The sequence below is a fragment of the Carlito syrichta genome, unplaced genomic scaffold (genome assembly GCF_000164805.1).
Source record: "Carlito syrichta isolate Samal-C Ts95f unplaced genomic scaffold, Tarsius_syrichta-2.0.1 Scaffold311418, whole genome shotgun sequence".
In the NCBI taxonomy this organism is placed as follows: Eukaryota; Metazoa; Chordata; class Mammalia; order Primates; family Tarsiidae; genus Carlito; species Carlito syrichta.
This window is the reverse complement of record NW_007255514.1, coordinates 152,935-178,093: the sequence shown is the minus strand read 5'-3', so window position 1 is coordinate 178,093 and position 25,159 is coordinate 152,935. Positions and strand designations below refer to the sequence as shown.

At 38.0% G+C, this 25,159-nt stretch overlaps 1 protein-coding gene across 1 annotated transcript in view; it reads left to right on the top strand.

Annotated features, from left to right (window-relative positions):
- The window catches only part of SLC30A4 (solute carrier family 30 member 4), a 19,671-nt gene extending 4,716 nt beyond the window's left edge, over positions 1-14,955 (top strand). The window contains exons 2-7 of the mRNA XM_008068642.2: positions 333-479; positions 10,334-10,487; positions 11,617-11,818; positions 12,719-12,824; positions 13,623-13,757; positions 14,718-14,955. Of these exons, the coding sequence (XP_008066833.1) occupies positions 333-479; positions 10,334-10,487; positions 11,617-11,818; positions 12,719-12,824; positions 13,623-13,757; positions 14,718-14,872 (899 nt within the window). The 3' untranslated portion in view covers positions 14,873-14,955. The remainder of the gene's footprint in view (positions 1-332; positions 480-10,333; positions 10,488-11,616; positions 11,819-12,718; positions 12,825-13,622; positions 13,758-14,717) is intronic.
- The last annotated feature ends 10,204 nt before the right edge of the window (positions 14,956-25,159 follow it).

Here is a 25,159-nt window from a genome sequence, read left to right as displayed (position 1 = left end):
AACCCGCGGGCTCAGGCAATCCACTCACCTCAGCCTCCCAAAGGCGCGGGATTACAGGCCGAGCCACCGAGCCCGGCGGTTCTTAACTTTTTTAATATCATTGACTCCTCAGAGATTCTGTTAATAGAAATGGCCATTCTCACCAGAAAAATATACATATATCTAATATTTTGCATACAATTTCAGAATACCTTGATTTAATTGTAATAGGATAAAGATTTAGTTAGAAGGTCATGTTTTGTAGGATATTACCTATTTCTAGTTTGATTGCTTACATTGCTTACATTTTTTTACTTGACTTGTCCCTTCTTCCCTCTCACTCTTACTCTAAGGTGGATACATTGCAAATAGCCTAGCAATCATGACAGATGCACTTCATATGTTAACTGACCTAAGCGCCATCATACTCACCCTGCTAGCTTTGTGGCTGTCATCAAAATCACCAACCAAAAGATTCACCTTTGGATTTCATCGATTAGGTAAGTATTTGGGATTCATTTTTACTTATAATATTTTATAGTAAAACCACAATGAACTATAACCCTGGGTAATTGAAATCTTTCCAGTGATATCTTGTTTGAACAAAGCAAATGAAAGTATATAAACAAGGTTTATTCAAAAACATCTCTTCCAGGATACATTCAGCCCAGTCAGCTAAAGAGTTTACACATATAAAATTATATGACTACAATTTACCTTCCAGTGTTGTTCCCTATGACCTGAAGATGTCATCATAAAAGTGTTTACTTTTATTTTATTGAACCAAGCAAAACCACATGGGTTTAATTTGTTAATGAGCATTAACTTCTGCCTTTCACTTCAGGTATTTCAACCAAAGTTACCACGGCTTAGATTTTAAGATTTTAAGCACTACTGTAATATGTACACTGTATACTGTATGACTTAACTTACTTGCAGCCACTGTTTCAATATAGTTCTGAAAATATACATATATTCTTATTTACCTATTTTGAACAGATACTAATGTTTAATTATGAAGAGTTACAGTCCCACATATACACAGCTCTGCTTCTTATCATATTACTATATGTTAAAATTTACTTATTTTGGCCAGCTGTGGTGGCTCTTGCCTCTAATCCTAGCACTCTGGGAGGCTGAGGCAGGAGGATTGCTTGAGCCCCGGAGTTCAAGACCAGCCTAGGCAACATAGTGAGACCATCTCTCTAAAAAAAATTTAAAAATTAGCTAGGTGTGGTGGCATGCCCTATTGTCCCAGCTACTTGGGAGGCTGAGGTGGAAGGATTGCCTGAGCCCAGGAGGTCAAGGCTGTAGTGAGCTTTGATTATGCTGCTGTGCTCCAGCCTAGGTGACAGATTGAGACTCTGACTATAAAAAATAAATAAATAAAATTTTTAAAAATTGTTTACTTATTTTTAAAATATGTACAAAATAGTTATATGAACTATTTTGTGATGTGCCATATGACCAGATGTCATCTGCATAGAACCCTAAAGTTGACATTTAAGTAGCACCCGCATACCTCATCTCAAAGAACTAAAGTTAACATCTGGTAGTTACTGACACTCTTGGTTAATCAGTCAGTTCCTTCTCTTCCTTGTTACTTTTTAGCCTAATCTTAACTCAGCATTTAGGTCTTTTTGAAGTCACTGAGTCTTCTAATGCAAAATTTGACACTACCTGAATAGTAATATTTCAAGTTGCTTTCCAGGTCATCATTGGGAAATTATTGGCATTCCTTCCCCTGAGCACTCTCAGCCACTGTTCAAGAAAACTAATGCACTAAGTGAGATTTTTATTTTGTTTGTTAAGCTATCACATAATGCGTTTATATCTGTTCCTAAAAGAAACCTCACTACTTTCTAATATATTATACAGGAATTTGTTTATTGGATGACTTGGAATTTTTTAACACCTGTAAAATTATTTTCAAATGTTAATTTTTTTGTGACTTAAGTGCCTGCAGTTTAACATCTAAAACTTATATGTATCATCATGAAATGAGGATTTATTTTAGATTTTTTGAGTCGGGTTCTCATTCTCGCAGCTCACTGCAGCTTTACCCTCCTGGGCTCAGGCAATCCTTCCACCTCCCAGGTAGCTGGAATTTTTTTTTTTCTAAACGGAGTCTCACTCTGTTGCCCAGGCCGGAGTGCAGTGGCACGCTCACAGCTACTGCAGCCTTGACCTGCTGGACTCAGATGATCATTCCACCTCAGCCTTCCAAGTGACTGGAACCTCAGGTGTGCATCACCATGCCTGGCTAATTTTTATTTATTATGGAGTTGTGGTCCCGCTAAGTTGCCCAGGTTGGTCTCAAACTTCTGGGCTCAAACATTCCTCCCACCTCAGCCTTCCAAAGTGCTGGGATTACAGGCATGAACCACCACTCCTGGTCTGGGATTTCTAATTTCTAACACTTGAGGGAGTACATTCATTTAGTCTTAACCTCTTTTAAGTTATAAACCCCTTGGAATTCTTTTTTTTTTTTTGAGTTGGAGTTTCACTCTGTCACCCAAGCTGGAGTGAAGTGGCACAGTCACAGCCACCGTAGCCTAGACCTGCTGGGCTCCTGTGATCCTTCTGCCTCAGTCTTCCAAGTATCAGGAACTACAGGCACGTGCCACTATGCCCAGCTAATTTTTTGATTTATTGTAGAGATGAGATCTCAGCATGTTGTCCAAGCTGGTCTGGAACCATGGGCTCAGGCAGTCCTCTCACCTTGGCCTCTCAAAGTGCTGGGATTATAGGCGTGAGCCACCACACCCGGCCAACCCCTTGGAATTCTGATGAAAACAGTAGAACTTTCCCTCACAAATATGTAATAGCAGAACATAGAAGATAGTACACATAAATGAACCCATCATCGGCCAGGCTCAGTGGCTCAGCCGGTAATTCCAGAGCTTTGGGAGGCCAAGGTGAGTGGATTGCCTGAGCCCGCGGGTTCAAGACCCGCCTGGGCAACTTGGCGAGAACTCATCTCTACCTAAATCAAGATTAGCTGGGTGTGGTAGCATGCACCTGTAGTTCCAGCTATTTGGAAAGCTGAGGGGGAAGGATTGCCAGAGCCCAGCAGGTCCAGGCTGCAGTGGCCAGGAACGGCCGCTGCACTCCAGTCTGAGTGATAGAGTGAGACTCCAACTCAAAAAAAAAAAAAAGAACCCATCATCATGAAAATTATTAAACAAGTACTTAGTGTTTGTTCTAGTAGTCACTTTACTTCTTCATAAATAACAAAGCACTATGTGAAGATGAGAGAAAATAGAACTGACTGGTCCTATTGTGTCTCTGAAAGTTTCTATAGAAAGTCAAATCTTGCCCTTTTCTTTTTACTGAATTGGGGGTCTCACTCTGTTGCCCAGGCTGGAGTGCAGTGGCACGGCTCACCATAGCCTTGGCCTCCTGGGCTCAAGAAATTCTTCTGCTTCAACATCCTGAATACCTGGGAATAAAGGCATGTGCCATGACGAGCTTTTTTTTTTTTTTTTTTTTTTTTACTGTTTTGCCTAGGCTAGTCTCGAACTCCTAGGCTCAAGCAATCCTCCCACTTTGGCCTCCTAAAATAAAGTGCTGAAGCCACTACACCTGGCCCCCTTTCCTTTAAAAGTACTAAGTTCCAAGATGGTGGACTAGATATCAGTATTTGATTCCTGTCCTCTTGAGAATCCGATAAAATAAAAATATGGAAGTCCCAAAACACCATGATTGGGTCACCAATAAACAAGAAATTTCTAGAAATTTTTGGAAGTTGGAAAGTAGATAGGAGTGGATCGAAAGAGAAAACAAGCCAGGAAGCTACAACCTAGAATATACTGTCAACCAGGAGCTGCGGCAGCCCAACAGATCTCTAAAGAAGGCTCAGGGATGGAGATGAGCAGGAATGAGAACTGAGGCTGAAAACTGGGAAAATAAATTGAGTGACTATAAATGGGAAGTTTTTCCTAGTGCTTCCACTATGCCCCGCCTCCCTTCTTACTCCCACCTCCACTCAGGCAGCCTGCATTTCCCCCATGTCAAACACCAGATAGTTCTAGAGAGAAATTGAACAAAAATGTCAGGAAAAGCTGAGCATTAGTGTGACTGTTGACGCTCCAAAACAAGTATTTTTCCTACTAGAATTCAGAGTTCTGCAGCCTTATACTTACTCACCCTAAGGTAATATACTGTCCTGCTCTGCCCTACACCCCTTATTAAAAACCATTTTAATTTTTTCCTGGCCTGTCCTAGCATTTTCTTTTCGCAAAGGATAGTTTCCCTTGTCCTTTTGCCCTAAATGTGAATGAACAACCAAGAATCTTCCAGCAGATGAGAAAAACCAGCAGCATGAAAAAAATGACCAAAACTGAACTCACAGAAAAATTAACCCCAGAGGAAAGAGAGTATCTTAAAGAACAGGAGAAAAATTTTTAAATTGTCTTATTAATATACTCAGAATAAGCCGGGCTCGGTGGCTCAGCCTGTAATCCCGCGCCTTTGGGAGGCTGAGGTGAGTGGATTGCCTGAGCCCACGGGTTCGAGACCCGCCTGGGCAGCAAGACCTCATCTCTACAGTAAATCAAAAAATCAGCCGGGCATGGTAGCGCACGCCTGTAATTCCGGCTACTTGGAAGACTGAAGCGGAAGGATCACTGGAGCCCAGCAGGCGAGGCTGCGGTGGCCGGGAGCGGCCACTGCACTCTAGTCTGGGCGACCGAGTGAGACTCCAACTCAAAATATATATATATACTCAGAATAATAAAACAGAAAAATGTTTTGAAAAGGAAACATATAAGAAAAAGTACTTTGACATTTAAATATTGCTGATTTTAAAAATATTTTTTTTAACATGAGGAATAGAAAATATAGTCAAGGAAGTCTCCCAGACTATACAACAAAAAGATGTGATTTAAAAAGAAAGGAGGAACCGGGTGCAGTGCCTTAAGCCTGTAATTCCAGCACTTTGGAAGGCCAAGATGAGAGGATTGCCTGAGCCCAGGGATTCAAGACCAGCCTAGGCAACTTGGCAAGACCTCATCTCTACAATAATTTTTTTAAAAAATTAGCCAGGTGTGGTGGCATGCGCCTGTAGTTCCAGCTACTTGGAAGGCTGAGGTGGAAGGATTGCCTGAGCTCCACAGGTCAAGGCTGCTGTGGCCATGAGCATGCCACTGTACTCCAGCCTGGGCAACAGAGTGAGACTCCTGCTCAAAAAAAAAAAACAGTTGAAAACTGTCAAAAAAAACCCTAGGAAGTCCAAAATCAAACTTAAAAAATAAAAAAGTATTTAATGAGTATGGTATTACTTTTGGGGGTGATAAGCGTGTTCTGAAACTAGATAGTAGTGATGTTTGCACAATCTTGTATATGTACTAAAAATCACTGAATTATGCACTTTAAAATGAGTAAAATGAATTGGGCACAGTGGCTCACTCCTGAAATTCCAGCACTTTGGGAGGCAGAGGCAAGAGGATTGCCTGAGCCCACAGGTTCAAGACCAGCCTGGGCAACTTGGCAAGACCTCATCAATAAATCAGAAATATTAGCTGGATGTGGTGGTGCGTGCCTGTAGTTCTAGCTACTTGGAAGGCTGAAGCGGAAGGATCTCCGGAGCCCAGCAGGTTGAGGCTGCAATGGCTGTGACTGTGCCACTGCACTCCAGCCTAGACAACAGAGTGAGTCTCTGACTCAAAAATAAAATAAAATAAAATGATTAAAATTATGAAGCTTATCTTATTTGAATTTTATCTCAACTCTTAAAAGTGATCTAAAAAATAAAAGGAAAAGGGAGAGAATTGTTAAAGATATAGATAGGTGAGTATTTCCAGAGCTGTGGAGATACTCAAGCTTCACACTGAGAGCCTTTTGGGACCTTCTTTTTTCTTTTCTAGATTCCAAAATTTTATATACATATATATCTTATTTCACTTATTCTACTCTTTGAAGTAATGGCAGAAATACTGGAAGAAAAAACTTATGTTGACTTTGGGAGGATTCCTTTTGATTAAGAATTGAGCACTGGATATCAAATTTGGATTCTGAATCAAAGCGTTCTGGTTCAGCTTGGCATTCTAGTTATAACAGTGGGCCGTTGAAAATCTTATGATGTCTTTAGCCTGAGAGCAGTGGGGTTCTCTGTGGCCAAGTTAAAATACAAATACAGGTTGAATATCCTTAATCCAAAATACAAAATGCTGTCCTTCAAACGTCGTGTCGGTGTTCAAGAGGTTTCAGATTTTGGAGCATTTAGGATTTTGGATTTTCAAATTAGATAGAGTTGCTTACCCTGTACCAGTTTGGAAGTCTTAGGCTAATCCAATATAGTCCACTTCCTTTTTTTCCTTCCTACCTTCTACTGGAAAAAGATTGAAAGGAGAAGTAGTACAAAAGGAAGTAGAAGAATATATCTCCATTGCCTTCCCCATTCATTTTTATAAACCTCTGAAACCTGTCTTTAGATGTTTGCTATATATAGTTCTTCAAGGCAGCAGAAAGACAAGTATTATATAATTTAAGTGAAGTATACTCATTATTGGCATCATAGCATTAGCAAAGTGTCAACAGTTAAGGCTAGTACATTTTGCTTTATAGTCACGCAGAACATTCAGATGGTATAAAAGCCTATGAAAATAAAGGGTTATGTGTGGCTTACATATTTGAAACAAATTGCTATTCATTCACTAAATGGATGCCCAATAGTTACTTGTTGAATCAATGAATATTAGTATAGACTGGGAAGACAGGCAATAAATATATACACAAATGCTAATTTAATCATAAATTGTAATAAATGCTGTGAAAAGAAAGAATAAGGTACCATGATGGAGAATAACAAAGGGTGACAGAGAAGAACTCCAGTGCTTTTATATAAACCTTGAACCTCTTGTTTTGGCAATTTATTGATGCTTCAAAATGTGCAATAAGCAGTTTTTCTATTTTATAGTACTATAAAACTTGATAATCATCTATGTTTTCTCCTGTTTAATTTTTTCCTTAACCTTTATTAGTCATTCAAACTGTTTATTCTTTGTATGTGAACTTCAGGGTGTATTTTAGTTTTTATTCGATCACTGACCTTAAACATTTATTTGTATTTCTGCTGAGTGAAAAGACCCAAGTGATCTTATAAAAATTGCACATTTTATTAAAAATTTGATTAAGGCACCTAAAACAACTATGTCGGCCTAATTACCAGTTTCAACCTTTATACTTGATTAAAGTTCTCCCACTAGTGACATGAGACATTACAGTTTAAATTTTTTAAAAATCATTTCTTCTTTATATTATTTATGTATGTGTATTTTACCATCAGCAGGTATAGCTTAAGAAATGTCACGTGTTTTTACTTGACTTAAACCTTCTCCTTTAACTTCTTGTTTTTGGGGATTTGGTTAGTTAATGACCAAATTAATATTTGGCTTAACTTTCTTAAGTTGTATAGCCTTTTGTCATCTTTCTTTGCCCAATCTTTGACCAACTTCATTCTACAAATTCATCCATAAGTATTTGAGTACCTGCTATATAACTTAGTCTGCTAAGTGCTACAGTAAATATGACATGGAATAAGACTTGGTTTGAATCCTCAGAGTTTATGGTCTGTACTTAATATGGAAGTTTCTCCATAGCTTTGCATATTTCAGCTGATCTTTTCTCTGTCTTCAGCTCTTATATCTCTTTCAAAGTATAATTTCCTGTATGTCAGCAATAGAAGTTTTGACTGGCCGGGCACGGGGCTCATGCCTGTAATCCCAGCACTTTGGGAGACAGAGGCAAGAGGATTGCCTGAGTCCGGGGTTTTGAAACCAGCCTGGGAAACTTGGTGAGACCTTGTCTCTACAATAAATCACAGGTGGTGTGCTCCTGTGGTTCCAGCTACTTGGAAGACTGAGGCGAAAGGATCACCTGAGTCCAGCAGGTCAAGGCTGTGGTGGCTGTGAGTGTGCCACTGAACTCCAGCCTAGGTGAAACAGTGAGACTCCTACTCAAATAAAAATAAAAAGGAAGTTTTGGCTGCCTTAATTGTCTTTGGGAAATAGCTTGTAACTGCTAGATAATTTTTCTGTGTTGTAATTTATAAATTGGAATGAAAATGTATCAAAGTCCACTATACTTGAGCTGCCTGACACCTTTGAGCAATGTGCTTAATCCCAGATAACAGTATTCCAGATTGTTTTACCTTTTAACACGTCACTGGATTAATGTTAGTTTTCTCTAAAGAAAAGGTTTTTCTTTACATTATTTTATTGCTTTTATTGTTTGAGGTCAACATTTGTTTTATATAATAATGTTGCATATTTTTAAATGTATTGCCCTTTATTATTTTGAAAATATATAAAATTATTTTTGCTTTATATTCACACAGAACATTCAGATGGTAAAAGCATATATAGTGCAAAGTCAGCCCTGCCTCCCAGCCACCAATTGTCCTCACCCAAAGATAACCACTGTTTTATGAATATTTTGTGTAATCCTCCCAGAGATTGCATTTAACAGGTGATTATTTGTATATCCATCTCTTTATTTTTATACAAGTAATAAGGTATCATACACAGTTGTGTACTTTGCTCTTTTTTTTCACATAACACTATGCCTTGGAGATTATTCCTTATCAGAATAAGCTTTTTTAAAACAGCTGCATAGTATTCCATGTTACAAGGTCCCTACTAATCACTTTTTTAGGTTGTTTCCAATCTTTCCTATTATATACAACACTTGATGAATAGTCTCAGAACATACCTCCTTTTAACTCGTTAGCATGAGTATTTATATCATTCCTAGAAGAGGAATCCTGTGTCAAGGTACATTGAGTAATTGCATATCTTAACATTTTTATTTTCCTTAGTCTAAAGGTAATATAGTGTTTATGATAAAAATGTAAAACACTTAAAGTATCACAGAAAAGAATAGAGTGAACAGTAAATCCCCTAAGCTTTTAGTCCCATTTGTGATTAGTAATTTGCCTAAGTTTGGGGGGGTTCCCTTTTTTAAAAAATAAATGACTGTATGGTATCCCCACTACATATGTATATATCCTAATTTGTTGAATTTCTCTTTGGTGGACATTTAAGATGTCTCCAGATGATTTTTTTGATACTACAGACAATGCTATAGTGAAAAGCCTTATATCTCCATGTATGCAAAGATGTCTTCTTTGCACACATGAAGGTGTTTTTCTCAGGTAGATTCCTAGAAGTAGAATTTTGAGATCAAGGAATATATGCATTTTAAATTTTTATTTGTTTTATTAATTGATTGTCCAGAAAGCTAATACCATTTGATACTTCTACCAGTATATTCTTGCTAACTCTGGCTATTCTCAAACATTTTAATTTTTGTCAATTTAGTAGAGGGAAAAGAAATATTCTTATTTGAATTTTCTTATGATTGATTTTGAAAATTTGCAGTTCTCATTCTGTCGCCCAGGCTGGAGTGCAGTGGCATACTCACGGCCTCCGCAGCCTCAACCTGATGGGCTCAGACAGTCCTTCTGCCTCAGCCTTCTAAGTAGCTGGAACCACAGGCGCGTGCCACCACGCCCAGCTAATTTTTTTGATTTATTGTAGAGATGAGGTCTCGCCGAGTTACCCAGACTGGTCTCGGACTCCTGGACTCAGGCAGTCCTCTTGCCTCTGCTTCCCAAAGTGTTGGGGTTACAGGCATGAGCCACCACACCCAGCTTGTTATTGATTTTTAAGTGTACTTTTTTAAATCAGGAAATTAGTCTGTGGTCACATATGTTACAAATATTTTTTCTCATTTTGTCATTTTTTTACCTGTGCATGCTCTATAAATAAATACACACACACACACACACAGAGTAATTTGACCCTAAAGAGATATGGGTGAGGGTGGGTCATGGTGGGGATGAATTAGTGGAGGATCCAGATCAGTGAAACTGCTACATACTTTTTAAATTAGAAAAATGTCATGACAAAAATCATACAGTGCTTTATTGCCTTAGAAGAAAGAAAATATAAATTTTTAAAATTTATTTTTAGAGACAGTTGGTGGAGATGTCTCATTGTTTCACCCAGGTTGGAGTGAAGCGGTGCAATTCTAGCTCACTGCAGTTCTAGCTCACTGCAGTCTCGAACTCCTGGGCTCAAGAAATTCTCCTAGCTCAGCCTCCCCAGTAGCTAGGACTACAGATGTGTACCCCCACACCTGGATAATTTTTTCTTTTGATCTTTTGAGGAGATAGGTTCTTGTGTGGCCCAGGCTGGTCTCAAACTTTAGCTTCAAGCAATCCTCCCCCTTGGCTTCCCAAAGAGCCACCATACTCAGCAAAATATAAATGAATGACTATGTGATATTTAGTTGGTATGATGTGTAATAACCTTGCAGAAAATATATTTGTTATATATATTTTTCCTTCTAGAGGTTTTGTCAGCTATGATTAGTGTGCTTTTGGTGTATATACTTATGGGATTCCTCTTATATGAAGCTGTGCAAAGAACTATCCATATGAACTATGAAATAAATGGAGATATAATGCTCATCACCGCAGCTGTTGGAGTTGCAGTTAATGTAATGTAAGCTCTATATTTTTTACATTAATATTTTCAAGTACTGTGAACTTAAAGAATATTGCACATGGTTTCAGTAATGTGCAGTGACATCTTCATGTTTTCAAAATTACATAGAGCATTAACTTTTCTTATAAATGAAAATCTTTGGGTATTATAAGTTCCTCATTAGTTTGCTCAGGTATATTGATTTTTGACCAACAGTCGTTAATTTAAGTAGGAAAAAGTTTTTTGTTATTGCTTAACTTTTAGAATACTTTTGTGTTAGATTTTTTTTTTTAACTACCAGTTTTTGTTCTTAAAAACTGCCAAGTGTTTATGTTATATATGTAATTATTTAGACCGGGGACTCAGGAAACTTTTTCGGTAAAGGACAAAAGAGTAAATATTTTTAGGCTTTGAGAGCTATATAGTCTTTCACTACTACTTAACTCTGCTGTTATAAACCAAAGCAACCTCACTCAGTATGTACACAAATGAACATGGCTGTGTTCCAACAAAACTTTATATACAAAAAAAATCAGTGAACTACATATGGTCTAATGGCCATAGTTACCAATCCTTGCCCTAGTGGCTTCTATTCGTACTTGGAATAATATTAAGCTTTTACCATATCCTTGTTAATAAGACCGTGTGTCTTGTTAACTCCAACTCATCTCCTAGCACCTCTGCTCCTGTATTCTGGCCACAATGGCTGTCTTGTTTTTTCAAGTGCATGGAACACATTTTCATCTTAGGGCCTTTGCCCTGCTATTCTGCCTGGAAGACTCTTCCAGCACTTTCTCCCTGACTTCCTTCAGGTCTTTGCTCAGGTGGAATCTAAGAGAGGCCTTCTTTGACTACTTTCCCCATCAATGCTTTATGTTTCTTTAAAGCATTTTACATTGCCTGGCTCTATATTATATATTTGTTTGTTCCTCTGCCTTCTCTATTAGAACATAAGCTCAAGCTCCATGGGGGTAGGGATATGTCTGTCTTATTCACTGGGTTGACCAGCACCTAGAACAGTACCTGATAAATAACAGGAGCTCAAATATAAATAAATGCCTTCCATCTTACCTCAGTGTCTGACTAGTAACACATTTTTATCCATAACATTAGGAAAAATAATAATGTTTTCTTTTCTTTTGAACAGAATGGGGTTTCTGTTGAACCAGTCTGGTCACCATCACTCCCATTCCCACTCCCTGCCTTCAAATTCTCCTACAACAGGTTCTGGGTGTGGACACAGGCATGGGCAGGATAGCCTGGCAGTGAGAGCTGCATTTGTACATGCTTTGGGGGATTTGGTACAGAGTGTTGGTGTGCTAATTGCTGCATACATCATACGATTCAAGGTAATATGATTGCAGATTTTTCTATTTTAAAATGTATCTCATTTCAACATTAAAGCTGATTGGAGACCATCATACTAAGTAAACTATCACAGAAACAAAGAACTGAATACTGAGTGTTCTCACTTATAAGTGATCACTAGTCACATTAACACAAGGGTGGGATCGGCAGTTGCTGGGCACTGCTAGGGGAGGGAGGGAAGGATGGGGGGGCGGGTGACAACACAAAGGATACCTGGTCGACTACCAGGAGGAGTGAGGGCCACCTAGAAGCCCAAACTTCACCTGCATGCAGCCTGTTTATATAGTAAGTCCTCACTTGTACCCTACAACTTTATAATAAATAAATTACAAAATTAAAAAATAAAAACTAAAGCTGATTGATTGTCTTTTATCAGTATGCTGGGCATGAAAGCTAGTTTTCTTCATTTTGCATTGATATAAACTTAATTACCCATCAGTATAGCTCTTTTATTAGCAGTAAAAACAATGGTTATCACCTCACTCACGGGCTAACTTGCCTGTAGTTGGCTTTGATAGTACTTTCACTGGAGAACTCAGTTTGAAACCTTGTCACCAAACTACTAGTTAGAATTCCAAAAAAATCACACACAAAACAAAAGTCCCTCCAGCTCTGATATTCTATGATTCTGGATAGAAAATGTAGAGAAGGCAACAATAAAACAAGCGATTAAATGCCTGGAAATAAATCCCATGAGGAAAGTCCTTTAAACAATGTAGGAAAGAATGAAGATGTTTTCTAATTACAGTATCCATGTTTTAAAGGTATTCTCTGGTACTACTAAAGAAAGTCAAAGAATATGGGACTCATGCCTTGTTTTGCTTTATAGTCTGTTTAATATGTCTATATTTAATTATAAGCTTTGATCTATTATCTTTTAGCCAGAATACAAGATTGCTGATCCCATCTGTACATACGTATTTTCATTACTTGTGGCTTTTACAACATTTCGCATCATATGGGATACAGTAGTTATAATACTAGAAGGTAAGAACTCACTAATATGCCCTGAAATCAGATTGGGAGTTGGGGGGGACACTGGATAAGATCTACATCTTTTGCTTTCTGCTGATACTTACTAGGTTATATGCGTATAACACTACCTTACACATATATAACATATAAGGATCAATGCACTCTCCTGTCTCTTACCCACGTGACTTTAAAATAACTAAAAAAAAAGTAGGTAAGGCAGACAGTGGAGCAAATTATCCCCACTCACAAACAAGAAAAAAAATTGAGGTTCAGAGAGATAACATGTCTTGGTTAAGGTCATGCTGCTAATAAACTGTAGAGCTAGGATAAGAAGGCAACTCTTTTGATTCTTATTGGAATTATGTTTAGTGGTTTATTTATTAGTTTCTTAAGTCTTACTTAACTTGTGACTTTATTTATGACATCTTTGCCTTGCTGTTACTATGTGTAAGCATGAAAATAAAAATCCTCAACAATGGGTTTATCATCAGTGGCTGTTCTTCACTTTCTTTTTCTTTTTTTGTCTGTCCGAGCTTATCTGTTAAGTGAAGTATTCTGGTTTGATTGGCATTTCTAGTGAGAATGAACATTTTAAAAAGCATGTATTAGCCTCTTGTATATATCCTGCATTCTTAGTAAAAATATGTATGTGTATGGTTTATCTTGAAATGTTAATATAGTTTAAAGTATTTGTTTAAACTGATTTGGCAAAGTCATGTTTTCTTTGAGAAAAATCTTATCAGTAATATAAAACTTCTATTTTTCTCCAAAATAATCTTTACTTATAAGTTATATATTCCTAACTAATAGGTGTACCAAGCCATTTGAATGTAGACTATATCAAAGAAGCCTTGATGAAAATAGAAGATGTATATTCAGTAGAAGATTTAAATATCTGGTCTCTCACTTCAGGAAAATCTACTGCCATAGTTCACATACAGCTAAGTATGTTGCTGATAGCAAATGTGGGCCTGGGGTTGGTGGATTTCCATCTTTAAAACTAAACATCTATGCTTATAATTAAGTAGGAATACTTTACTACTGAAAAGATTTGTTTTAAGGGAGGAGTAAGGCTCTTGAAAACGTAAGTCACAGGTTAATATTGATACCAGAATAATAACTTTCCCTTTGCAATATTACCAAATGATTTTTATCTTCAGATTAAAGACATTAAGTATATTTTTCATGTCCTTTTCTGCATAGGAAAAGCTAGATGCTTATGTTTTTTTAGTTCTTTAAGTTATTTCACTGATTGATGCTTTTTATTTTATTTTTATCTAAAGTACACATGCACACGGTTTATTTTATTTTTGAGTCAGAATCTCACTCTGTCACCCAGGTTGGAGTGCAGTGGCAGAGTCATGGCTACTGCAGCCTCCACCTGCTGAACTCAGGCGATCCTTCTGTCTCAATCTTCCAAGTAGCTGGAACAGCAAGCACATGACACCACTCACCGAGTTGCCCAGGCTGGTTGCAAACCCCTGGGTGCAGGCATTCCTCTCACCTCCACCTCTCAAAGTGCTGGGATTATAAGCATGAGCCACTACGCCAAGCCGTGTGGTTTAGTTTTAAAGTGCATAATAGCTGCACTCCAGCCTGGGAGACAGAGTGAGACTTTGACTCAAATAAATAAATAAAAGTAAGTAAGTACATAAGACCTTTTAATTACAGGCTTATAATCGATGTCTAGTATTCTTTCTTTACCTGAGAGTAGACTGGAGAGATTGGAATAATGGGATGTGTAAATTGACACACTTCTCTAATAGAATGGCATAGAGAGGTAGAAATCAGACTAATAAACATATGCTCACAGTAAATAAGCTGGTTTTTTTTTTCACCTGTATCTTATTCACTAATATGTAACTATGTACAATGAAAAGTAATAATTTTTTTTTGACATTGCAGTTCCTGGAAGCTCATCTAAATGGGAGGAAGTACAGTCAAAAGCAAACCATTTATTATTGAACACATTCGGCATGTATAGATGTACTATTCAGCTTCAGAGTTACAGGCAAGAAGCAGACAGAACTTGTGCAAATTGTCAGAATTCCAGTCCCTAATATTGTATTCTCTGGGGACTACTGCCTTACGTACCCTGCAGTTATAGACCTGAGAGCAATAAATGCAAACCTAAATGAGAAAATGGGATCCCTGACAGCTGTGTCCATATAAAGAACTGATCTCTCGAACAGTCACCCCAGCCCGACAGTGCTAGTCTCTGTTTAATGGTAAAATGAGACTTCATGATTTTCAGATGGAGATGTTTTCAAAACGCTGTTTACAGAATGAGACATGACTCTACAGATACCTCATGGAAGACAATCCAAGACCATACTTCATTAATTTGACAGAGTACATGTCGTAAAGGAGGCACTAAGAATTCAGTATTTGCATTTAAAAATACTTTTTAAAGGCCATTTTATATGAAGCCAGTGCTGGAAAACTGAATTTTTTTATTATGTAATCTTGACACCCAGCTTCTGGAATTGCTGCTCTGTTTTTACAGAAATAGTTTCTCAAGAGACTTCAGAAAGTACTAGTAATTATCCAGAGAGTGGAATAAGCATGTATTCCTAAGTGTTTCAGAAATGTTTTCTTTAACAAATAAGTCTTATTGTTATTGTTATGGTTATACTTTATAGACAACTTTTTCCAGATACTACAGGGTTTTGAATCTCAAAGTTAACATTTTTGATTATTTAGAATCTTAGAACCAAATCTTTACATAATATGGTCACTGTCATTAAATTATTTAGGACATGTTTCAATATATTCTGAATGGCAGAAGTTAGTCTTAAGCTCAAATTATTATGTGATGATTTAAAACAAAAGAGCAAGGATGGGGTGTGGAGTTTCAGATTTATGCCTTCCTGAAATCACTTTTATTGTTCATGGAATTGTCTTAAAAACAGCAAGGACAGGCCAGGTGCTCACACCTGTAACCTCAGCATTTTGGGATACCAAGGTGGGAGAATCGCTTGAGACCAGGTGTTCATGACCAGCCTGGACAATATAGCAAAATCTTGTTTCTACAAAAAATAAAAATAAATAAACCATCAAGAGGCAGCAGAATGTAAGCAGTGATCTTTCTCCCTTTAATAACTGCCAACAATTCCTACAAAAAGCTTGGTATCTTGGTTCCTGCCTCTACACCAGATGATCTGTGTGCCTTTCAGGGTAAAATTTTAGAGGGCTAAAGTTGAGTTTGTAATTCCTTACTCTCACATGTAAATTACTGACATTACTTAGAATTTTTGTTTTATGATATGGGTTAGAGATTCTCCGTTGACTCCAGAAACTCTACAATATAATTTTGAGGTTTTCCGATGATACCAAGCAGAAATGTCCTTCTTGGTGGGGGGAAGATACTACTTTGAGTAAACAGAAATATAAAAGGTTTTGGCCTATGTGTGCTTTTAAAGTATTGGGAAAGTATGAACATTAAAACTGGGTTATAGGAAAACTAAACATAGAAGTTTCCAAACTGAAGGTAACTTAATTAAAAATGCCTATTTTAAAGATGTGGCTTTGCTTATTCATATTTCATTTTGCAACCACTGGTTCTGAGATTATCTTTATGCACATCAGGAGTCCCCTTTTCAGCTGGGACAGTATCTTACACCAAGAATGGATATGGTTCCTGGACTCCTCAGAGAATCAGAGTAGAGTAACAAGGTACCAAGCAAGTTGTGATTTTAAATTCTAGATAGGCATGCAGGTGACTTACAATATAAATGAAGAATATTAAACAGATTTTATTTTCTTACCAAATATCTCACCATAAGTAAACCTAAGATAAGAAAATCTGGATTTACCTAAAAGATTGTTGGGAGTTAAGGGTATCAATAAAAGGACTGATGGTATTTAATAAAACCCAGTAGGCATTTGTTGAATTGAATTGAAAATACACTTTTATGGGATTCTTATTGTGAAGTCATTTAAAATTATTTGAATTTCTCAAAAATTCCAAGAGCATATAAACTATTTAAATCAAAATATTACACATAGAAGGCAAATAAGAATAAATGAGTAGTATTTCAGTGGATACCTGGACATTTACAGATTTGGGGGATCTGGCAAGAGAAAGAAAACAATATGTTTCTCATATTTATTGGGTTTGTTTCTTATAAATGTTCTTATCTTATAAAGGCATATCTGAAACTTCATATTCCCCTGTTCCTTAAAAAGTTATTTGATAAAACAGTCTAAAATTCATTTGAGGATTGAAAGGCATCCTTTTGTAAAATACAGAAACACTGAAAACTTTTGCAAATCTTAAATATCGTGTTCTGCTTAAAGTGAGGACATTTCCTGTGCTTTTTTTGATAGCAAGAAATATAGATTTTGTATTTGTACTTTATTAGGCCTATGAGATTTGAGAACTGATTTTTTTCTCTGTTTTTGCGTAGGAATCTCACTTTGTCACCCAGGTTGGAGTGCAGTGGCGCACTCACGGCTACCACAGCTCCAACCTACTGGGCTCAGGTGATCCTTCCACCCCAGCCTTCCAAGTAGCTGGAACCACAGGCTCATGCCACCATGCTCAGCTAGTTTTTTGATTTATTGTAGAGACAGGTTTTGCCAAGTTGCCCGAGCTGGTTTCGAACCCCTGGACTCAAGCAATCTTCTTGCTTCCACCTCCCAAAGTACTGGGATTACAGGTGTGAGCCACTCCGCCCAGCCTGATTTCACTTTTTATAACTTGACAAAACCCATAGAGAAGGACATTAATTTAGCAGATATGACTGTACACGTCTGACCAAGAGCATTTGGTCTATCCTTCACGAGCTGAGATATGACCATGTGTTATACTTCTCAACTTAGCTCTCAGAGAGCTCTCTGTTGCCCTGTGGAAAGCAGTGGCTGAGTTGGACAAACACATAGCATTGTTAATTTTGCACTGGGAAAACATACCCAGATCACAACATAAAAACTTGGCAGTTCTTCAGTGTGATGTATTTTAATTAGTATTTGCAAATAATCAGTTACATGTGTACATAAACCTGTATGTCACACAACTCTGGCCAGATGCAACCTTTCAGTTTTTTTTTAGGAAAAGACCTATTGTTTCACTAAGACTCATGCTGCCTTAGAGATGTGGTAGGAATGTAGTTGAATAAAGCATATTTCAGAGGACTTTCATATGCAGAACTAGAAACTGTTGTAATTCCTACATTCTTTTTTTTTTTTTTGAGTTGAAGTCTCACTCTGTCTCCCAGACTGGAGTGCAGTGGTCGCTCCCGGCCACCGCAGCCTCAACCTGCTGTGCTCTGGCGATCCTTCCGCCTCAGCCTTCCAAGTAGCTGGAACTACAGTTGCGCGCTACCACACCCGGCTAATTTTTTTATTTATTGTAGAGTTGAGGTCTCGCCAAGTTGCCCAGAGGGTCTCAAACCCGTGGGCTCAGGCAATCCACTCACCTCAGCCTCCCAGATTACAGGCTGAGCCACCGAGCCCAGCTCTACATTTACTTCCATTATCTACGCTTTATGTAATAGCACAGATTTTCACAACTTATAGTTTCTACTTTGTTTGCCAAATCACTGGATTTCTTATTTTACTGTTTACTTATCAACTCTGGGTGCTTTATTTCCATTCTCAAAAACTGAATGTTCTGCTCTTATGAGTCTCAGTATTTTATCTCTTGAACCCAGATGTCCCAGTAGACAGTGTTTATTTATCTCTTGTAGAATTTCCCCAAAATAGACATGATCAACATCAAACACATGAGCTTCTCTCTCATTTTGTGAAGAAAAACCATTTTTCAGAGACAAGGTACCACTTAGAAATGTTTTTCCAGGTGGGAGAGAATCTTTTTAAATAGTGGCTTATTCCTAGATCTAGATTTCTCTGCACATGGAACTTTGTAGAGTAAGTGTGGCAGAAAGAGACTCGTGCAACCGTGAGTGAAGAGCATTGCCAATGGGACTCTGGGTCATGTTTCCCAAATAACCACTCTCACAATTTTGTAAAGTTAATCATTTGATTCTGAAACAGGTACCGTTAGCTAAATTTATTTACTTTTTATGCATAATTAGTTCAAAGAATGAATAAGGTTTTCTAACAGAATTTGAACCCTTTGAAATAAGGTTTTAGGCAGTTTTGCTATTGACTCTAGCTTGTATGTAGTAAATTTAAAGGTACAGAATGTGTTCCCAGATACAAGATTAATTCATTTGATTCCATTTGTCTTTGAACTAAGCTGAGTTCATGAGCTAGTCGGGTAATAGTCATAAATGAACATACCTCGCTATATATGCTGTGTTAAGGGGAGGCAAGTCTGACCTCCAAATAATTGATGAAACTTGCTGTCTCTGTAGCCAAAATGCCATTTGCAAAACCTGACTCCAGATCTTTCATGTGAATCCTGTCATCCAAGGCTTCAGATTTGTTTTTCTGACTGCCAGTCCAATATATCGTTTGTGATGTTGGTGGGAGCGTGCAAATTGGAGAGGAGAAATTACAGGAATTCCTCAGTATTGAATTATGTGTGTGCACTCAGGCCAGCTAGTCATTGAGTTCTCACTTACAAAGGGTTGAACCTGCTCTTCATAATGTAAGGACCAACGAACATTTTCTGACTTCTGGTAAGATTGGAAAACATTAGTGGAGACTTTCCCAGTTAAATATATGACAGTGTCAACTTAAATATTACAATTAAGTATATACTGAAATAATTGAAAACTGAGATGTGCTGGTATGTCAGCTTTCTACCTGGAAGATACTGTATATTTGGAAAGCTTGTGCTTCTCTAAGTAAATATATGTTATTAAATAAGCCATATCACAATTTAAGAAATTGTATATACTTTTCCATATGCCCCTTCAGAAACCAGGTATTTTGCATATGACTGATTTTGAAAGACTTTGAAGCTGGGATTTGTCCATGTAATTAAGATCAAAGTATATGTATATGTGTATGTACTGTATTCACAATTTTCAAATTGTAATTTCCTATACATTTATTAAAGTGTTGTTTTGCCATGTGGTTTATTATTAAATGAAAATATACAGTCCCTTACATTTCTGCTCTTTTTATTGGTGAAGTAATAGCAGGCCTAAAAACATACTCTTCTTGAAAAGCTTTGTAACCCATTTGGTTTTATTATTTCAGAATATAATGTTCTCTTAGATGTTTAAGAAATAAACCTGAAAAGAATATTCCAGAAAGATAAGAGATATTAAAATAACTTTTCTCTTTTAGTATCAGTCTCTTATGCAGTGTCCCTACAGTCCCATCAGCAGTGGCAGAAAGGAAGGAAAGAAGCCACTGTGAAAATAAAACTGGTGCCTGAGCCTGCGGGTTCGAGATCTGCCTGCACAACTTGGCAAAACCTCGAAAAAAATCAAAAATTAGCTGGGCATAGTAGTACGTACTTGTAGTTTCGGCTCCTTGGAAGGCTGAGGCAGAAGGATGGCCAGAGCCCAGCAGGTCAACACTGGGTTGGCCATGAATGTGCCACTGCACTCCAGCCTGGGCGATGGAGTGAGACTCCAACGCAAAAAAAAAAAAAAAGAAAAGACTGGTGAGGGCCATGGAGAAGTCTGAGAATAAGCACCTGCTGACTCTCCATTAGTGTGGACCAGGAGTCAGCAAACTGCCTCACAGGCCACATCTGACTGGCAGCCCTTTTTGTTTGACCTGAAAGCTAAGAATGCCTTTTATACCTTCAAATGGCTCAAAAAAATCAGAAAATAATACTTTGTGACATGTAAAAATTATTTGAACTTTAAGTACATCTCAGTGTCCATAAATAAAATACTACTGGAACACAGCAGACTCATTCAATTATGTATTGTCTATGGCTGCTTTCATGCTACTGTGGCAGGGCTGAGTGGTTGTGATGTATAAAACATTTACTGTCCGACTCTTTATAGGAAAAGTTTACCAACCCCTGGAATAAACTGTTTTAAGGCTGTAGTAGCATATATGGATGCAGTAAACTCTCGCAGAGCCTGCTTGGAAGTTTTTGTGACTGGTAAATCTGAAGCCATCTAAGTAGCCGAAGGTTCTTTCCCTTCCTTGACCTTTTTTATTTCCTGTTTAATTTCCCTTTGGATTTGGAGCAGAATATAAGAGTACCAAGGTTTCACATATTCATATAACATAGGTGTAGCATCACTAGCAAACCAGTTTTCATCCCAGAACTCCAGGATACTTAAGTATAGTTTTCAATATAAAAGCTTATTCGTCTGATAAATCTTTCCCTTGTTATAACAAAAAGTAAAGGAAATAAAAGTATGTGCAGAGTACTCCTATATAGTTTGTGCCAGTTGGGACATGAATGAAAACAACATTTTATCTACAAAATAAGATCAGAATTGGTTGTTGGGTTTTTAAATAATATTCTTTAAATTTTTTCAAGTTACCTAACAAAAGACTCAACAATATTTAGAAAACAGTAATAAAATGTAGTGTAAATAAGATACATTAGTAAATACTAAGATATTACATATTTAATTATTTGCCTAGCTATATTTCTATTTTGATGTGTCATTTTTTGGTCCATGTCAGATATTAAATATTTGGGAGACAGTCTTACAAGCTTTTGTTAGCTGAAAGTTTAGCTTTCAGCTCTGTTCAATATAGTTGCAGAATATTTTTATTACATTTCAGCTCCAACTATGGTCTCATTATTTGTGCTGTAAACTGTGAAATAGACTAAGCATAAATAGGAAGTATGAAGTCTTATGACAATATAATCTCTACGTGATTTGTGTTTAAGATTAGGAGGTTAAAACTCAGCCTCAGTGACAAATCACCAAAGATAATATTTTCAAGCAGCATTCTGGTTTAACAGGCTCTCCTCATGTGACTTAAAGAGCATTGCAAATTGCAGTTTGGCTTGTGGGTATTGCCCAAGAAACACGAAGATGATACTCTGAGTTATAGCTTCCATGTCTCCTGTCACGGACTTTTCAAAAATCGGTTCTGGTTTTCTGTTTCCTAAATTCCTATGTTTCACTTGCCATTTCTGCACATTGGTTTGTGGTTGATTGGTTGTTTTTTTAAACACTTATTGTTCACTTTAACAAAATGCTGATGCTATGGGAAAAATGTGTATGGGCTGCTTTTTCTCAAATATATCGAGCTATTTCTTGGTACGAGAGTAGGATTTTTTTAAAAATAGGAGCTTTATTTAGAGACCTTGTGAAAGCAAGGCTAGCCCTAGAGCAAAACAGACCACCTCTGCTCCCTCAACTTTTCCTAGGAGGATTTGAAGATCTGACATACTGGAAGAAATCTGCCAACAGCTTAAATGGTTCCAGGGGTATTTGCCTTTGTACAGTGGTCACAGTGAATGTTTGACTCCAATCAGGGCATGCAGGGGGCCTGGGGTGAAGGTAAGGAGCATTTCCTCAACTCTCATTCATTAACTTTCACCTGTGAAGGCTCAGGGACAAATCCTGCTTCCAACACGCTCTTACTCAGTTAACAAATTGACTTGGAATTTCAGGATTATCCAAGCTTGAGCCTATTCCATCCTCTCTGTGCTTCTTTATGTAAGAATATGTTCCAAGGTCCAGAATATTTTTGAAATCCCTAAGACAAAGTGTTACATAATCTAGTGTATTAGTCATCCATGTATATTTGGTTTTAGAAGCATTTCTCATCTTTAAGATACCATGATATTGAAATTGGGACATCTCAAAAAGTTGGTTTAGTTGGTTGGAAATGTTTTTTACCTAACAAGAATTGAGACTATTTCCAAATGCCATTCATTTTATAATTATTCAACCAAGGATTGATCTTTGAAGGTCACATCTCTGCCTCTGAGCATGCTGTGGAATAAAATGTACAATTGCTATGTTTTGTTGTTTAAGTTAAACAGGAAATAAAACAATGTTATGATTTTGGAGGGCATCTTGGGCCATACAGATAAAAGATCATGTGTGTCTTCCATTAGGGATGGCTTCAGAATCTGTGACCAGTAGGATAAAGTCTATCCATCCTCTTGGTAATGGCATACCCAGTCCATGCAGTTCCATCCTCTCCCCACCACCACTATCCTACCTCCCATGTCATACAAAACTGTCAGCTTCTGGTTAACAAGGGAAATAAATAACTGCTAACACTTATTGAGCCCTCACTGCATCCAGACACTGTGCTGTGCACTTTATTTCTCGTGATGGTGCTGTGAAGAACATGATAATCCTTACCAGGATTTAAAGTGACTTGCCCAAAGTCATAGAGATAAAGTTGTAATGCAGGAACAGAAGGTAACAGGCAACTCTTTTCAAATTAGTGTGTGTCTGAGTCAGCAGCTCACTCTGTTGCCCAGGCTGGAGTGCAGTCATGCAATCACAGCTCACCACAGCCTTGACCTTTTCTGTGAGGTGATCTTTTCTGCCTCTGACTTCCGAGTAGCTGGGACTACAGGCACACACCAACACCCCAGTACTATTTTCCTTTTTCTTCTTTTTTTTTTTAATGTAAAGACAACGTCTCACTCTGATGCCCAGGCTGGTCTCAAATGCCTGGGCTCAAGCAATCCTCCTGCCTTGGTTTCCCAAAGCGCTGGACCAAAGACATGACCCACTGTGCCCGGCCAATTCTTAAATATAGTGGTAACATGTAATACCAAAGATATTCGGTGTAGATTAATGTAGTTAAAATCACAATCAAATTGTAGATAACATGTATAAAAATAATGGAAATATAACACTCTAGGGGCTCTACATTACATAATTGCATGTGTGCGTGTTTGGCAAAAACAAGTTACCAAAAGTTTACTTTGTTTCTTGAGTTGTTTTGAGGGGCACCACAAAAGTATTGTTCCTCTTGCTGTCTCTTCATTCCTCAACCCTCACAGCCATGACTGGGAAGGACTGGAATCCAAGCCATGGGGGCTGGGTTCCTTCTGTGGCTGGCCACCGCTTTGCAGCTGGGACATTGCATGTTGCACGTTCACACCTGGTCTTATTTGTGAGGGGGTGGGCAGTTCCATGTTATAGTCAGCATAATATGGCACACACTGACCCAAATCTTAGGTCAGTGCACACATCATTTTGGCAAAAGGAAGGGAGGCTAACTCAAGAAGAAGGGGCTGTGTGTACAACTGGGTCATTGCCAGGACAGGGTGGAGACAAACAGCTCAGAAACGCTATATAGAGATGAGGTCTCACCAAGTAGCCCAGGCTGGTCTTGAACCCTGAGTTCAGGCAATCCTCTCACCTCCACCTCCCAAAGTGCTGGGATTACAGGCATGAGCCACCACGCCCAGCCACAATTCTTTCAAAGTATTCAAGGATTTTAATATCAATCTTTATTCTCACTGTTAAAACATTTAGCTAAGTATATACAAGTACAGTGAATTAAGAAACATCAGAACTGATACCAGCTTCGCTAGGTGTGTGGACAAGTTTCTCATTTTGCTGGCTCTCAGGCTGGCCATCTGTATAGTAATAATAATGATAAACATTGATTGAGTTTTTATCACTGTACATGCCAGGCACTGTTCTAAAAGTTTCTGGGGGTACTAACTCAGTGAATCCCACCAAACAACCCTATGAGTTATTATTAGCCCTCTTGTATAGATGAGGAAACTGAGACAGAAAAAGGTTAAGTAACTCACCCAAGGTGAGCTGATAAGCAGCATCCTGGCTCACAGCCTTTATGATGAGATGAGAGCTGGGACCCAACTTGATTATCTAGAGCAGAATTGCAAGACACTCAGAGTCTCACTAGAGAGCCCAGGGGGCTGCCCTGAGCCACAGAACCTGCCTGCATGGGTGGGGATGGATGTGAGTGAAGAGGAGTACAGAGGAACAGTGCCTGCTCTGTTGTGTGGATGCACATGTTACCTTAACTCTGTCCCCATCTTTCCTAGAACTGCCAGGGACTTTCTGACATTTTTCGTGAATAAAGACCCTAAGGGATGATTCTGTGATTATTTGCTCAGGTAAAAAAAAAAAAAAAAAAAAAAAAAAAAGACCCTGAGGGGGATATGCTTCTTCACGAGACACTAAAGAGAGACAATAAGGTGCAGTAGAAAGGAGAGGGTTTGGATCCAGCCTGTAGTAGGTTCAATTTTGGCTCTGAGAACTTATTTTCCTTTTTTTAAGGTTAGAAATAGTGTTTCGTTATTTTGCCCAGGCTGGTCTTGAACTCCTGGGCTCAAGCAATTTTCCCATCTTGGCCTCACAAAGTGCTAGGATCACAGGTATGAACCAGCAATGTGACCTTAATAGCTGTGTGATCTTGGTAAGGGTCTAAACCTCTCCAAGCCCCATTTCTTCAGGTGTACAAGAAAATAACACTCTGAACCTCACAAGGTTGCTTTAGAGATTAACTTTTTTTTTTTTTGAGTTGGAGTCTCACTCTGTCGCCCAGACTGGAGTGCAGTG